This window comes from Equus przewalskii, chromosome 10 (assembly GCF_037783145.1).
Source record: "Equus przewalskii isolate Varuska chromosome 10, EquPr2, whole genome shotgun sequence".
In the NCBI taxonomy this organism is placed as follows: Eukaryota; Metazoa; Chordata; class Mammalia; order Perissodactyla; family Equidae; genus Equus; species Equus przewalskii.
The window spans coordinates 37,692,571-37,709,023 of record NC_091840.1 but is presented as its reverse complement, the minus strand read 5'-3'; the positions used below and the strand labels follow the sequence as shown (position 1 = coordinate 37,709,023).

General features: G+C 45.0%; 1 protein-coding gene across 2 annotated transcripts; it reads right to left on the bottom strand.

The window, feature by feature from the left end:
* Positions 1–290: 290 nt before the first annotated feature.
* On the bottom strand, positions 291–15,055 carry LOC103545057 (schlafen family member 13-like). Of its 2 annotated transcripts, none has more exons than XM_070560837.1 (7): positions 14,875–15,055; positions 14,451–14,620; positions 13,203–13,406; positions 11,502–12,583; positions 10,705–10,818; positions 1,632–2,355; positions 291–1,426 (listed from the first exon to the last, which is right to left on the bottom strand). In XM_070560837.1, exons 4-7 carry the CDS (start codon positions 12,562–12,564, stop codon positions 649–651), a joined length of 2,679 nt encoding a protein of 892 aa, XP_070416938.1. In that variant the 5' UTR covers positions 12,565–12,583; positions 13,203–13,406; positions 14,451–14,620; positions 14,875–15,055; the 3' UTR covers positions 291–648. The 2 variants fall into 2 exon arrangements, with proteins under 2 accessions (XP_070416938.1, XP_070416939.1); XM_070560838.1 differs by having other exon boundaries at positions 13,203–13,280; positions 14,875–15,011.
* Positions 15,056–16,453: the final 1,398 nt, after the last annotated feature.

Genomic DNA, 16,453 nt, shown 5'->3' with positions numbered 1-16,453 from the left:
TTCTATCAAATGTTTTCTCTTTCTAAAAATATTGTGACTGAGAAAAAGGCACCTCGAATTTTGCTGGAATGGCTTCAGTTGTAGCCATGTGCTAGAGCTGGCGTATACTGGCTCACAAGAGCCACATGTTAAATTTTCAGGGGTGTTGGGAGCCTGTTGACGTCACAGCTTCATTAGGTAGCTTGAAATTGGCCATGCTGGGACTGTTCGCCATGAAATCAACTCTCAGATTAATGGTGCAATTCATACTATTCTTTGTTAAATTTAAAGAGCCATGAGTTCTTGAATTCTTTATAAAAAAATGTAGTGCTGTCATGGTTTATTGCTGTTCAAGTGTGGACAAAGAAGGAAGTATCAACAATTCTCTTCTAGCTTAGCAAAGAAAACCTACTTCTAAGTTTTAAAACATTGAATGTCAATATAAATAGCAAGGCAAAAGAAGAAAAGTGTTAATTAATAGGACCCATCAGACTTAAACTTTTCAGAAGTTCCTTTCACAGAATATAGCAACAGCTCTGAAGCAAGTCATCTTACAAGGTTCCATTGTTAGAAATAATACTTTTATGATGCAGAATAGTCATTCTTCTTCTGAAACGGCAGGGGCAGAAGGAATACTTTATCAATTCCTCCTAGATTGAGGTCTTCCTTTCAGTTGGAAAGCGTCAGAATATACAGATGTTTCTGCGCCCTGGAAGCCAGACAGAGCAGCAGATTGTTGAAAATGGCTGGCTCAGCTACCCTTGGATTGATCCCAAACACAATGATTCTTTCGAGGCCTGAAAATCGACGAATGCTGTCCAGCAGGATGTGACTGGCCAAAATGGATGCATCATTGATCTCAGACACTTTCTTCTTCTTCATTTCTTTTAGGAACTTATCTTTATATTTTTCCACTTCGCTTGCTTTGCTAAAAAGCACAGCAATATCCTTCGGGGAATAGCCATTCCTCAAGAAAAACCTGCACTTCTCTGCTACCTGGACCACCATCTGCTCCAAGTCCAAACACGCCACAATCTTCAAGTTGCCTCGAACACCCTGAGCCCACTGAGCTTCATGGAGCATCTCCAGGGACCCAGGAGGGATGTTAAATGGAGGGTTCTTTATGATTACCTGCATTACTTTTTGTAGGTAGTTGGCTATTGGATCTGCATTGCGGACCACTCTGGTGAGCTCTTCTCTTGGATACTGGACTGAGAAATGGGGGAGGCCATTGTCAACCAAGTGGCTGGTCTGAAAGTAGTCCAGAAAGATCCAGAGAATCCCTGGGTGATCCTTTTCTCTCTGAGTTATGGTTTTTGCCTTCCCATACCAATTCCCATCTTCAGTGCGGAAATTCTGAGCTTCATCGATGATGATGTGTTGAATCTCTTTGAAGTTATTTTTCATGAAGGTTTTCCGGGTCACTGCCTGGCAGATCCTTTTATTACTGCAAAAATTAAAATGACACACTCAGGTTTTCTCCAAGTGAATAAAGGAGGAAAACTACTCTATCACGCTCCTCAGAACACGGTACTGTTGTCCCAGATCATTTTACCACCTAACTCTCAAGGAACAAGGTGATTCTGGTTGAGGGGGGTGTGGAGTGAATTCAGACCGAACCTCACTGGGTGACAATAGATCCTACTGCTTACCTGATAAAGTCCCTCAGAGGCTGGTTCTCACAAACGTAGAGAATTTTATTTGCTTCACAGTGAAATGTATTCCTTATCTTCTCCATGATCTTCATGGCCATGATTGTCTTCCCTGAGCCAGGTAAGCCATGGACAAACAATTCTCTGTTCTTGCGGAGGTTTTTTGAGAAGATCTCATACTGTTGGGCTGTGAGCAGGTTTAAAACCTCACAACCGAGCTGGTCACTCAAGAAAGATCTGAAGCTCAGCAGAACAATCACAAGGGACTGCAGCAAGGCTTCCATTTGTTGGGTGTCTGCAAGGTTATAGGATGTGGGGTAATCAACTGGAGAGCCGGAACCGGCCAAGGGCTCTGCATGGCTCTCAGGACTCAGGCGGAGGACCTTGGTCATGACACACAGCTTCCCGGTGTAGCCCCCCATGTTCACCAGCTTCTGCTTCAGAGTGAAGGCAGTGCGGGTGCAGTAGAACTGCCCGTCCGCATCCTGCTCCCTGAGAACGCTGTAGAGAATGGGGGAGCTGTTCTGTGCTATCAGCAGAGCATCACAGATGACTCCCTGCTGCTCTTGCAAGTTCAGGTCCACGGCCCAGCTTCTAGAGAAGATCAAAATTCCCTGCGAGAAAGGACGCATTTGCTCATTGATTAATTCCTCCAGACCTTCATGCTCTGACGACAGCTCCTTCCAGAGGGATTCAGGAGTATATTGCAGATGTCCTGGTGGCACTAGACATGGAAAGAATTTAAAAGATTTAAAAAGTACTGTTTGTATTATTTTGTATAAATCACATATTACATTTAAAAGGGAGTGTAAGGCCCCCAAAATAATTGTAGAATTTAAGGCAAATTCCTTCTAGCACACCTCTCTTTAACCCGCACCGTACAAATCTGGTGAATTGAAGAAGTCACCCTTCTACGTATCTCATGAAGGAGAGAGTGCCAACTAAAATGGAATTTATTGAGCCTGAGAAAGCAAAAACCATGTATTCAGTTACTCTTGCCTCTCATATTCTTATTGTAGAATGTTAAAAAAAACAAAAACAAAACCTTTATGGTAAGCTAAGGACTATAAAGATCTCAGTTAAGTAAAGAAACTATTTGATTGAAAATGGATGTAAGGTAGGTCTAATATAGCAATTAGCAGGCCCTTGATAAATGTTTAGCTGCTTATAGGACATTTGTATATCATATTCTACTGTCAGATCTTGCACTTCTATATTTTTTTCTCGGATTCTCTGTTTTGTTTTTTTTAAAGATTGGCACCTGAGCTAACAACTGTTGCCAATCTTCCTTTTTTTTTTCCTGCTTTTTGTCCCCAAATCCCCCCAGTACATAGTTTCATATTTTAGTTGTGGGTCCTTCTAGTTGTGGCATGTAGGATGCTGCCTCAACATGGCCTGACAAGTGGTGCCATGTCCACGCCCAGGATCTGAACCGGAGAAACCCTGGGCTGCCAAAGCGGAGCGTGCGAACTCAACCACTCGGCCACAGGGCTGGCCCCTCTCTGTATTTTTATATTCTGTCCAGGTGAAAATTTTAACTATTTTTACTGGTATCATTCTTCCATCCCTAAAAAAGCCCACCAAAGCTGGGCAATTACTCTATTTTCACCCAGACCTAGTGTTTTGCCTACAGTTGGACTAGATCAGCGGTTTCCAAACCCAGTGGAGCTCAGAATCATTTGGGAAGCTTGTTCGAATGCACATGCCCAAGCCCCATCCCCGGAAATGAAATGTGTGAGTTCTTGGTGGGGCCTAAGTGCTTCTGCACGCTTAACTACCTCGTGCACTCTTTCTGATAATCAGCCAGATTTGGCAACCGCTAAGCTAGACAATTTCTAAGGGGCTCTGATACTCATCCCCAAGAGGACTGTGGCATTGTCACTTTATACACCTGGATTTACAGAAACACAGTCTTACATGGATTTATTTTTAACCGAATGTATTCACTTATTTCCCTTTCTCCTTATGTAAAAACTGGCGATTAGAGGAGAATTCCAAGATGGCGCCGTGAGTAGTCCTCTTTGTCTCTCGCCCTTCGAGTCTACAATTATTTGGACACTTATCGCTTGACAAAGGATATCCAGACAGCATCTCAGGACGTCTGAGACACCCACGCGACTATACATCGGAAGGCGGACGGACTTTCCTCCGGGAGGATGTGGAAATAGGTGAAAACTCTCCGACCCCGACGGGCAGCCTAGTACCCGCAAGCGGCTTTCTTCCAACGGACGCCCCCAGAGGATCCACACACATCTAGGGCAGGAGCGACGGTGGAAACTGGTGACCAGAACCCTACTTAAACCCCCCGCAATTACTCCTAAACGCAGAGGGAAACTTTGGAGTTGCACACCTGAGCCCGCGGGGAGAGTCTCTCCCCGCCATTGGCGGGGAGACCCGGCCTGGTGCTCGGGGCGCCCGGAGGGTCCCAGAGAGACGCCCGCCCCGGGGGACTAGGGATTGCCGGAGATCTCGGAGAGGACCGGGGCGGGGGAACTTTCAAAGGCGGGTCCGGCGACCCGGTGGGGAAGCGCCGGAGCTCCGCCAGGCAGCAGACAAAACTCTCTGTCTGCCGGTAGCAGAGGGGCCACGCTGAGCACTCAGGGCTCCCGGCAGAGGCCCGGACAGAAGCCCAGAGGGCGGGGCGACCCCCAGCTGCCGTTGCCCGCCCCGTGGGACTAGGGATTGCCGGAGATCTCGGAGAGGACCGGGGCGGGGGAACTTTCAAAGGCCGGATCGGCGACCCGGAGGGGAAGTGCCGGAGCTCCGCCCGGGCAGCAGACAAAACTCTCTGTCTGCCATTAGCAGAGGGGCCACGCCTAGCATTCAGGGCTCCCGGCAGAGGCTCGGACAGAAGCCCAGAGGGCGGGGCGTCCCCCAGCTGCCGTTGCCCGCCCCGTGGGACTAGGGATTGCCGGAGATCTCGGAGAGGACCGGGGCGGGGGAACTTTCAAAGGCGGGTCCGGCGACCCGGAGGGGAAGTGCCGGAGCTCCGCCAGGCAGCAGACAAAACTCTCTGTCTGCCGGTAGCAGAGGGGCCACGCCCAGCATTCAGGGCTCCCGGCAGAGGCTCGGACAGAAGCCCAGAGGGCGGGGCGTCCCCCAGCTGCCGTTGCCCGCCCCGTGGGACTAGGGATTGCCGGAGATCTCGGAGAGGACCGGGGCGGGGGAACTTCCAAAGGCGGGTCCGGCGACCCGGAGGGGAAGCGCCGGAGCTCCGCCAGGCAGCAGACAAAACTCTCTGTCTGCCGGTAGCAGAGGGGCCACGCTGAGCATTCAGAGCTCCCGGCAGAGGCCCGGAGAGAAGCCCAGAGGGCGGGGCGACCCCCAGCTGCCGTTGCCCACCCGGTGAGGCTAGGGATTGCCGGAGATCTCGGAGAGGACTGGGGCTGGAGAGAGTTCCAGAGACCCAGCTTAGTAGCCTAGGGGGAAACCCTACAGGCTCACAGAAGCCTTAGGGAAAGCCTCTGCACAGCATCAGTAGAAGGCACCCAGCCGCCAGCCACAAGGCTGGAAGACCCCAGGGCAAAAGCAGCATAGCTAGGTGTACTAACCACAGACTGTAGAAGATGCCCATAGCTCTCCTGCGACCCATAGAGGACAAGTGAGATTTGGTGGGTGCCGACAGCAACCGAGCGACAAATAAAAGTGATCCCACCCCTGGCCGCTGGAAAAGCCCATAACACCGTTGCAGACCCCAAGGAGAGAGCGCATCTAGGTGGGCAACAACAGTAGGCACCTGCAGCCTGAAGCCCCCCGTGACGGCCCCCACGGCAGAGGAGGGAATCCAAAGGGCCACTGTGGCTACGAAGAGGGGCCCAGGCCCAGTTAGCAACTACGGACAGGGTTCCTGGTTGGTGAAGTATAAACAGCTGCTCCCCCCACCGCAGCAGCTGAAACAAGTGAAAGGAGCAACTAAACTCTATCTCCATGCGGAGGCACAAATCAACATCATCAAGCAATATGAAAAAATACATTAAATCTCCAGAACAGAAAGAAAGTAACAAATACACAGAAATCAATCCCAAAGAAAATGAGATATATAACCTAAATGATGATGACTTCAAAACAGCCATCATTAAAATACTCACTGAGTTAAGAGAGAATTCTGACCGACAACTCAACGAGTTCAGGAGCTATGTCACAAAAGAGTTTGATACGATAAAGAAGAACCAAACAGAAATACTGGAAATGAAGAACACAATAGAGGAGATTAAGAAAAATCTAGATGCTCTGAACAGTAGGGCCGATAATATGGAGGAAAGAATTAGCAATTTGGAAGATGGCAATATAGAATTGTTGCAGGCAGAGGAGGAGAGAGAAGCAAGACTTAAAAGAAATGAAGAAACTCTCCGAGAATTATCAGACACAATTAGGAGATGCAACGTAAGGATTATAGGTATACCAGAGGGAGAAGAGAAGGAGAAAGGGGCAGAAAACCTATTCAAAGAAATAATGGCTGAGAACTTCCCAAATCTGGTGAGGGAGATGGATCTTCAGGTGACAGAAGCCAATAGATCTCCAAACTTTATCAATGCAAGAAGACCAACTCCACGGCATATAGTAGTGAAGCTAGCAAAAGTCAACGACAAGGAGAAAATATTAAGGACAGCCAGGCAAAAGAAACTAACCTACAAAGGAACCCCCATCAGGCTATCAGCAGATTTCTCAGCAGAAACTTTACAGGCTAGAAGAGAGTGGAATGATATATTCAAAAATCTGAAGGACAAAAACCTACAGCCGAGAATTCTCTACCCAGCGAAAATATCCTTCAAATACGATGGAGAAATAAAAACTTTCCCAGATAAACAAAAATTAAGGGAGTTCATTGCCACAAAACCTCCTCTTCAGGAAATCCTCAGGAAAACCCTCATTCCTGAAAAATCCAAAAAAGGAAAGGGGCTACAAAACCAAGAGCAGAGGAGATAAGTAGAAGGACAACAACAGAGAGTAGCAGCTCTACATCAGAACAGATTAAACCATGGGACGAGAAACAAAGGAAACTGAAGAAAACCGGAAAACAAGACACAAAATGGTAGTGGTAGGCCCCCACGTCTCAATAATCACTCTAAATGTAAACGGATTGAACTCCCCAATCAAAAGACACAGAGTGGCAGGATGGATCAAAGAACAAGATCCAACAATATGCTGCCTCCAGGAAACACACCTCAGCCCCAAAGACAAACACAGACTCAGAGTGAAGGGATGGAGAACAATACTCCAAGCTAATAATGAACAAAAGAAAGCAGGTGTAGCTATACTAATATCAGACAAGGTAGATTTCAAAGCAAAACAGATAAAGAAAGATAAAGAGGGACAGTATATAATGATAAAAGGGACTCTCCACCAAGAAGACATAACACTTATAAATATATACGCACCCAACACAGGAGCACCAAAATTTGTAAAGCAACTCTTAACAGAACTAAAAGAAGACATCAACAACAATACAATAATAGTAGGGGACCTCAACACACCATTAACACCAATGGACAGAACATCCAGACAGAAAATCAACAAGGAAATAATAGAATTAAATGAAAAATTAGACCAGATGGACTTAATAGATATATATAGAACACTTCATCCAAAAACAGCAGGTTACACATTCTTCTCAAGTGCACATGGAACATTCTCAAGGATTGACCATATTTTGGGAACCAAAGCAAACATCAATAAATACAAGAGAGTTGAAATAATATCAAGCATCTTTTCTGATCATAACGCTATTAAACTAGAAATCAACTACAAGAAAAAAGCAGAGAAAGGTGCAAAAATGTGGAGACTAAACAACACGCTTCTCAACAAACAATGGATCATTGAAGAAATTAAAGAAGAAATCAAATATTATCTGGAGACAAATGAAAATGAGAACACGACATACCAAATCATTTGGGATGCAGCAAAAGCAGTCCTAAGAGGGAAATTCATCGCAATACAGGCTCACCTCACTAAACAAGAAAAAGCTCACGTAAGCAACCTCAAACGACACCTAACAGAACTAGAAAAAGAAGAACAAACAAGGCCCAGAGTCAGTAGAAGGAGGGAAATAATAAAAATAAGAGCAGAAATAAACGATATTGAAACAAAAAAGACAATAGAAAGGATCAATGAAACAAAGAGTTGGTTCTTCGAAAGAATTAACAAAATTGACAAACCCCTAGCCAGACTCACCAAGAAAAGAAGAGAGAAATCGCAAATTAATAAAATCAGGAATGACAGAGGAGAAATCACAACAGATACCAATGAAATACAAGAGATCATAAGAGAATACTATGAAAAACTATATGCCAACAAATTGAACAACCTGGAAGAAATGGACAAATTCCTAGACTCCTACAATCTCCCCAAACTGAATCAGGAAGAAATGGAGAATCTGAATAGACCAATCACAAGTAAGGAAATAGAAACGGTAATCAAAAACCTCCCCAAAAACAAGAGTCCAGGACCAGACGGCTTCTCTGGAGAATTCTACCAAACATTCAAAGAAGACTTAATACCTATTCTCCTCAAACTGTTCCAGAAAATTGAGAAAGATGGAGAACTCCCTAACACATTCTATGAAGCCAACATCACTCTGATCCCCAAACCTGACAAGGACAACACAAAGAAGGAGAACTACAGGCCGATATCACTGATGAACATAGATGCAAAAATCCTCAACAAAATTTTGGCAAACCGATTACAGCAATACATCAAAAAGATTATACACCATGATCAAGTGGGATTTATACCAGGGACACAGGGATGGTTCAACATCCGCAAGTCAATCAACGTGATACACTACATTAACCAAATGAAAACCAAAAACCACATGATCATCTCAATAGATGCAGAGAAAGCATTCGACAAGATCCAACACCCATTTATGATAAAAACCCTCAGTAAAATGGGTATAGAAGGAAAGTACCTCAACATAATAAAGGCCATATATGATAGACCCACAGCCAACATCATACTCAATGGACAAAAGCTGAAAGCCATCCCTCTGAGGACAGGAACAAGACAAGGGTGCCCACTTTCACCACTCCTATTCAACATAGTTCTGGAGGTGCTGGCCAGAGCAATTCGGCAGGAAAAAGAAATAAAAGGAATCCAAATAGGTAACGAAGAAGTAAAACTCTCGTTGTTTGCAGACGACGTGATCTTATACATAGAAAACCCCAAAGAATCCACAGAAAAACTATTAGAAATAATCAACAACTACAGCAAAGTAGCAGGGTATAAAATTAACGTGCATAAATCAGTAGCATTTCTATACACTAACAATAAACTAACAGAAAAAGAACTCAAGAACTCTATCCCATTCACAATCGCAACGAAAAGAATAAAATACCTTGGGATAAACTTAACCAAGGAAGTGAAGGATCTATACAATGAAAACTACAAGACTTTCTTGAAAGAAATAGGCGATGACATAAAGAGATGGAAAGACATCCCTTGCACATGGATTGGAAGAATAAACATAGTTAAAATGTCCATACTACCTAAAGCAATATACAGATTCAATGCTATCCCAATCAGAATCCCAAGAACATTCTTCACAGAAATTGAACAAACAATCCTAAAATTCATATGGGGGAACAAAAGACCGCGAATTGCTAAAGCAATCCTGAGCAAGAAAAACAAAGCCGGCGGAATCACAATCCCCGATTTCAAAACATACTACAAAGCTACAGTGATCAAAACAGCATGGTACTGGTACAAAAACAGGTCCACAGATCAATGGAACAGAATTGAAAGCCCAGAGATAAAACCACACATCTATGGACAGCTAATCTTCGACAAAGGAGCAGAGGGCCTACAATGGAGAAAAGAAAGTCTCTTCAACAAATGGTGCTGGGAAAACTGGACAGCCACATGCAAAAGATTGAAAATTGACCATTCTTTTTCACCACACACCAAAATAAACTCAAAATGGATCAAAGACCTAAAGATTAGGCCTGAGACAATAAGTCTTTTGGAAGAGAATATAGGCAGTACACTCTTTGACATCAGTTTCAAAAGAATCTTTTCGGACACTGCAACTCCTCAGTTGAGGGAAACAATAGAAAGAATAAACAAATGGGACTTCATCAGACTAAAGAGCTTCTTCAAGGCAAGGGAAAACAGGATTGAAACAAAAAAACAGCTCACTAATTGGGAAAAAATATTTACAAGCCACTTATCCGACAAAGGGTTAATCTCCATAATATACAAAGAACTCACACTGCTTAACAACAAAAAAACAAACAACCCGATCAAAAAATGGGCAGAGGACATGAACAGACATTTCTCAAAAGAAGATATGAATATGGCCAATAGACACATGAAAAGATGTTCATCATCGCTAATCATCAGGGAAATGCAAATCAAAACTACACTAAGATATCACCTTACCCCCGTTAGATTGGCAAAAACATCCAAAACCAAGAACGACAAATGTTGGAGAGGTTGTGGAGAAAGAGGAACCCTCATACACTGTTGGTGGGAATGCAAACTGGTACAGCCACTATGGAAAACAGTATGGAGATTTCTCAAAAAGTTAAAAATAGAAATACCCTATGACCCAGCCATCCCATTACTGGGTATCTATCCTAAGAACCTGATATCAGATATCTCAAGAGTCCGTTGCACCCCTATGTTCATTGCAGCATTATTTACAATAGCCAAGACGTGGAACCAGCCTACATGCCCAGAAACTAATGATTGGATAAAGAAGATGTGGTATATATACACAATGGAATACTACTCAGCCATAAAAAAAGACGAAATTGGCCCATTCACAACAATGTGGATGGACCTCGAGGGTATTATGTTAAGCGAAATAAGTCAGTCAGAGAAAGACGAACTCTATATGACTCCACTCATGGGTGGAAATTAGTATATTGAGAAGGAGATCTGATTGGTGGTTACCAGGGAAAAGGGGGGGTGGGGGGAGGGTACGGAGGGGGAAGTGGTGTACCCACAACATGACTAACAAAAATGTACAACTGAAATCTCACAAGGTTGTAATCTATCATAACATTAATAAAAAAAAAGATAAAACAAAACAAAACAAAACAAAAAAAACAAAAAAAAAACTGGCGATTAATACCTGGAAATAAACGTTGTTGGAGATCTACTTTATGTTCCAGACTTTTCTTAGAATATACTGGTCTGCAACTTGGAGGCCTGTGAGATAGCTGAGATTCAAAAGCTTCGGTCAACTCTGAAAGAAAGCAAGCTCATCTTACTCTATGTGAGTTCATTCCTCACCACTGGAATAGGCCATACAAGCTGATGTCTGTGTTTCATTTAACATGGTACAATTCAGGAAACAAAGGCAGATTCTTCACTTGACTCAATGGCAAGCTTCCCAAAGATCCATTCAAGAGCCCTTCTTTTGAATCTGGAACGATGTTTCCTCATTCAATAGAATGCTCCCTCTTCTATGTTTTAATGGTTATTTGCTTGAACTGTAACGGCACTTAAAATAGTCTTTTTAAATTCAAATCATCATGTGTTTTACATCCCTGCACATGCACCCCACCAAAACAAACCTCAGCCAACACTAGCTCTTGTCTCCCAGAGCTGATCTCATGCTAAGCTGAGGCGCAAGGTAATCATTATTATGAGGCTCCAGCAAGCTCCAATTAGAGGATTTTAACCGAGGAATGAATTTCTAAATTACTTCCTTACTTTTTCTTTTGTGGGCAATCCCCCTTTACAAAATATCTAATTTTGGCTTTTTCTTACCCAACAAAATCTTCCCATATGTGAAAAGCATAGAGATTTAGAGAAAGCAAATTTTAGCATGTGGGAGGAGTTCAAAGTTATAGAGAATGAAGAAAGGACATGGAGATGCTATGGAGGGAGAAAACAACAGGGGAGGAAGAGCTTTCTCCCTCTTACCTGGACCCGTGTCCATCATCACGTCTACCCACTCCTCAGTCGTCAGGCTACAGACATGCTCGTCCTTCACCATCCATGAACTGGGAGCTTTTGAGAAAACCGGACAGCAGAATGGCTCCACTCTGATCACACAGAGATAACCATACAACTTTTCCCTGTGAAACACATCTATAATTTTGGTCTCATACCCCACTGGTGTTTGGGAAGAGCAAAAATGGACAACAGGCAACTTGGAAATTGCTTTTGCTATTAGGCTTTCCAAAGAGTCACGGTCAACATTTTCTTTAGCACAGCCCAGAACTTTCTTACTCTTATCATCCACTCCAATAAAAAGATAGCCTCCCCCACTGTTTGCAAATGCAGGGACGTACTCTGGAATTAGGCTTTTTAAATATCCTTGGATGTGCTTTGTAGAGAATTGTTTAAACTCTGTGAACCGGGACTCAGGAAAAGGCAAGACTTCACCATATTCAAATCTGTCTCTTTGGAAAACCTGGTGAGCAGGACGGGATTCAAGAATCTGATGTCCAGCTTTGGGAATTTCACTAGATGGAGATCCTTCATTAATAGGACTATTTTCTGCATCTCTTTTCTTGGTTTTCAGGAAAGTGAATGCTTCTCTTGAATCTATGGGAAGCACAGAGGTGCCAGATCTACGGTATAACGAAGTACCCAGGCTGCAAATGCGGGGCTTAACAGAACTGTCTTCAGGAAAAGTGTCACTGCTCCAAGATTTAACGAAAATGTAACAACACCTCCCTTGTTGCTTAGTCTCGAAGAAAGCATGCAGATCCGAAGACTGAATAAGCGCCCTCAAAGACTGTTCTAAATCCAGTCCCAGCTCCACGGGATGCTCATCCTCGTTTGCCATTTCCAGCCGAATCACTCCTCCGCCTGAGTTTAACAAAGCACATGCAGCCTGTGTAACTTTCGCCTTCTCTTGCTCTCTCTGAGTTTTCTGCAGCTTATTTCTGTTTCCTTCACCAAGAGTCACTGCTCCTATGTTGATGACCAAGTCTGGGTAAGGTGATTCTACCACCAGGGAGCAGTCGTCTGTCTTCATGTTGATCCAGCAGCTGAAACTATTGAAACACGTGTTTCATTTTAAGAAATAAATTGCTCCGAACACAATTCCTTCACCCATTTAGTAGAAAATATTTAATCTGTGTCCTGTATGAAATATTTAATCTGTGTCCTGCACTAGATGAGTGAGCAAAGCAGGAATAATCCCCTCTCTTTAGCAGCTGTCTGGCGGGAAAGGGGGCTAATTAAATGAGTATTTACAATCACGTGTGATGGGGATTACAGTAGGGGAAACACGTTGAAGGGTACCTGAACTAATCTGGAGGGGAAAGTTCAATAAGACTTCCAAGAGGTGGTAAGATTTAAGCCAAGACCTAAAGGATGCACTGGAATTGGCCAGGTGAAGTCATCAGTATTGAAGCAATGGGAGCAGGTGCGATCAGCTGAGGTGCGTGTCTACTATGGCACAAGAATGTCTCAGTTTAGAACAGATTTCCAATGAACATCAACTTTAAGAGATGGGTAAAAGAAAAAAAGACATTGCAAAGGAGACTCCAAAGAGGACTGATGTGAAAAACCAGAGAGGAGGGAGAAACACGGAGGGAATGTGGTTTTGAGGAAGCCCAGAACGAGGCCCCCCGCTGGGGTGTGAGGGAGTCTAACGCTGCTGAGACTTACCGCTGGGTGATGACTGGAAGGTGAGTCGTCACTACCTGCTGGCGCCTTCCACCAAATCAGTCCTGAAGGACCCACAGGCTGAAACACAGATGGAGAGACGCAGCAGAGCTCAGGGAGGAAGATGCAGATTTCCTGGGTTCAAATCCCAGCTCTGTCACTTAGCAGCAGCGTGATTTGGGGGCTACTTATTTCATCTCTCTGGACCTAAGTAAAATAGTGTTAATAGAACCTAGTTCACAGAATTGTTGTGAGAAGTAAATACGGTAATATTCATAAAGTAATTAAAGTATATGACACAAAGTAAGCCGATGCTAGACTTTGCTAGATAAACGTAGACAGAAACCTAGGAACCGGGGTGACGAGGTGGAGAGGGGTCTGTGAGAAAGTCCTGGGTGAAACGGACACTTGGTGAGTACCCAGTATAAGTGGAGCTCTTACTGCTCCTTCCATCGCTGTGGAAACCCGCGGCCACAACTCAGGCCTCCAGCGCAGGCGGCATCTATAGGGGTAAAACTGGGACCGCACAGACCGCCCGCCTGGGCAAAGAGGTGTGGGAAAAACAGGTGGGCATTGGCTAGCCTCAGGCAGAGGCTGAACAGAAGGGAAATGGGCTGTGATAGAATTAGCCTCTTGGGGAAACTAAAATAAAGGAGCTCTTTGCCATTCTTGCACCCTTCTATTTTACTTTACTGATCTTGTTGGGAGACATTTTTCTCAATTGTTCCTTCTTCTGCATTATAGCCTTTCTGTAGGGTAGCGGCAATTCTAATTCTGCTTTTTAGCTCTTGGATTAAGGACAATAATTTACAGCGGGTGATCGCTCACACCATCACCTGCAGAACTTATTTCCCAACGCTACAATTCCTGAAACTCTGGGACCCCAGGCCTGCCCTGGGATCTGCCCAAACCTCCCTCTCAGCCTCCGCAGAAACCCGGGCTAGCGCCTCCCCAGCCCCAGCAAGTTCGCGGCCAGGCCCGCCGCCCGCGCGCCTTCCCCTCCCAGCCAACCCCCGCGCCCCTCCGCCCTGTCTTCCACAGTCCGCCTTTTAGGCCATTTGCCGCCGAGTCTGGGCAAACAAGCCGGGCCTCCCAGGCAGGGCAGTAACCCAAAGATGTCGCCAGGGCTCAGCGGCTGCTTTCGTCCCTTGTCCCCCGCGCAGTCGGGGATCGGGCCGCACGAGATCCCTAGGTCGTGAGAGCAGCGGCAGCTCCGAGGACCTGGGCAAAGGAGCAGGGACCCTCTCCCACCTTTCCGAGGTCGAGCGCGCTCCAAGCCGCCGTCGCGTTTGCCGGAAGGGGCCAACGTCCGATCTTTATAGCCCGGCGGTTGGCGCCACCCCGGGGTTGTGCCACGTAGGAAACAGACCGGACCGATAGGCGTGTCTACTAAGCAGCGGGAAGTTTTGCCACAGAAAAGCCTAGAAATATTGAGCTTTCTGATTGCTTGCAGGGGATTCTTAGTTCCTTTGCTCCCGGCCCTTCCCTCCCTCCCTCCCTCTCCCAGCCCATCTCCATTTATCTTAATTACAGTTGGAGAATAAAAACTATTTAAGAGCGTCTCCGGGCCCAGCAGCCGTCCGGCTCCGGGGGCCGCCGGTCCTTCCTCGAGCCCCCAGCACTCCGGGCGCCGCCTGTCCCGCCTTCCTGGGAACCCTGTGACCCCAGCTTTTACCCTTCGAGCCCGCTTGAATCGCCCCAGGTCCCCACCGTCCCGGAAAGAGGGTCTTGGAAACAAGAAGCAAGAACTTGAGGCTCCGCTCCCCTTCCCGACCCTCGACGTCCGTCCCAAAGCACGCGGCGAAGCGGCTCGGGCTGCATTCGGTCCGCGGAGGGCCGGATCCCTGAGCCTGCGCGGCCGCGGCGGGGCCCCTCGGACGCCCTCGAGCAGCGGGATTTGGGGGCGGTTGCGGGCCGGGGGGGCACCGGTGAACCCCGGTAGTTTGCAGCTGCTCGAATTACGAGGAAACGAACGTGCTTCTGACTCTTTCTGCACACCGCCAGGCGTCCCTCTGATCGCTCGCATCATTTCGTTGTCCTTTCTCTGGTGAACTCTCCATCCTGGGCTGAGCGCCTGCAACGGACGGGCCTCGCCCCAAGTGACCTGCCCGCGCCCCGGGCCATCCCGCTGTCCCTCCCTCACTGTTCTCGCTGGTGGGGAGTCACCCAAAGGCGGGAGCGGCTGTTAACACTCGTTGTCAGTGCAGGTCCCAGTGGAAGCAAAAGAAAGAAAACAAAACGCATCGCAGCACCCCTTCAGAGACTACGACTGACAACTGTTAACACCTTATTGTATATATATTAATTTTTTATCAATATATTGTATTATATTGGGATATATTGTATTGCAGATCATTATATGTATGTATAGATATATAATGTATATATGTTACACATATGTATATGTAACGCATTTTTATTAAAATGAGGTCATAATGTACCTATTGTTTCATAACCTGCTTTTTTCAGTCGATGACCTCCATCTCTCCATTTCAGTGAATTTTCATGTCTTCCCACACACAGATCATATTCAAGTTTTTCCATTTTTCTTTAAAATGTTGCTTACAAATGGTTTGTACAAACCTGTACCCAATCCAGGACCGGGCATCTATAAAGTGCTGAAAGGAAGAAAAGATCGTCAATCACACACATACACAGACACAAATCCTCCCAAATAGAAGCAAAATAATGACTTTTTCAGGCAAAAAAAAAATTTATTTAGGTTGAAGGAAAATGATACCAGAATGAAACTCAGATCTGCACACAAGAATGAAGAGCACCAAAGATAGTAAATATGTAGGCAAATACTAAAGATGATCTTTCTCAACGTTAAAAATTATTTAAAAGGTAATGGATTGTTAAAGAAAAAAATAATCTTGTATTGTGACTCATAACATAATGTAGAAATAAGTCATGATAGTAAAGCACAGACGACAGAAGGGGAAATGGATGTATTTTGTTGTAATATTCTTTTAAATTGTAAAAGCTAAAGATGCCTATGGTAAGCCCGAGAGCTACCAATATAAAAAATTAGAACAAAGATGTATAAATAATAAACCAACAAAGGAGTTTTCCTTATGATTCCTATTTTCTTTGTTTTTCACAAAAATCTTTCTTACCTCTTTTTGCTTTGTAGACATGCAGTTGACTTTGTATGCCGATTTTTCACCACCAACTTTGCTAAACTTTATAGTTAATTCTCATGATTTCTCTGTGTGTTCTTTTAGGTCATCCAAGAATACAAGAGTATCAAA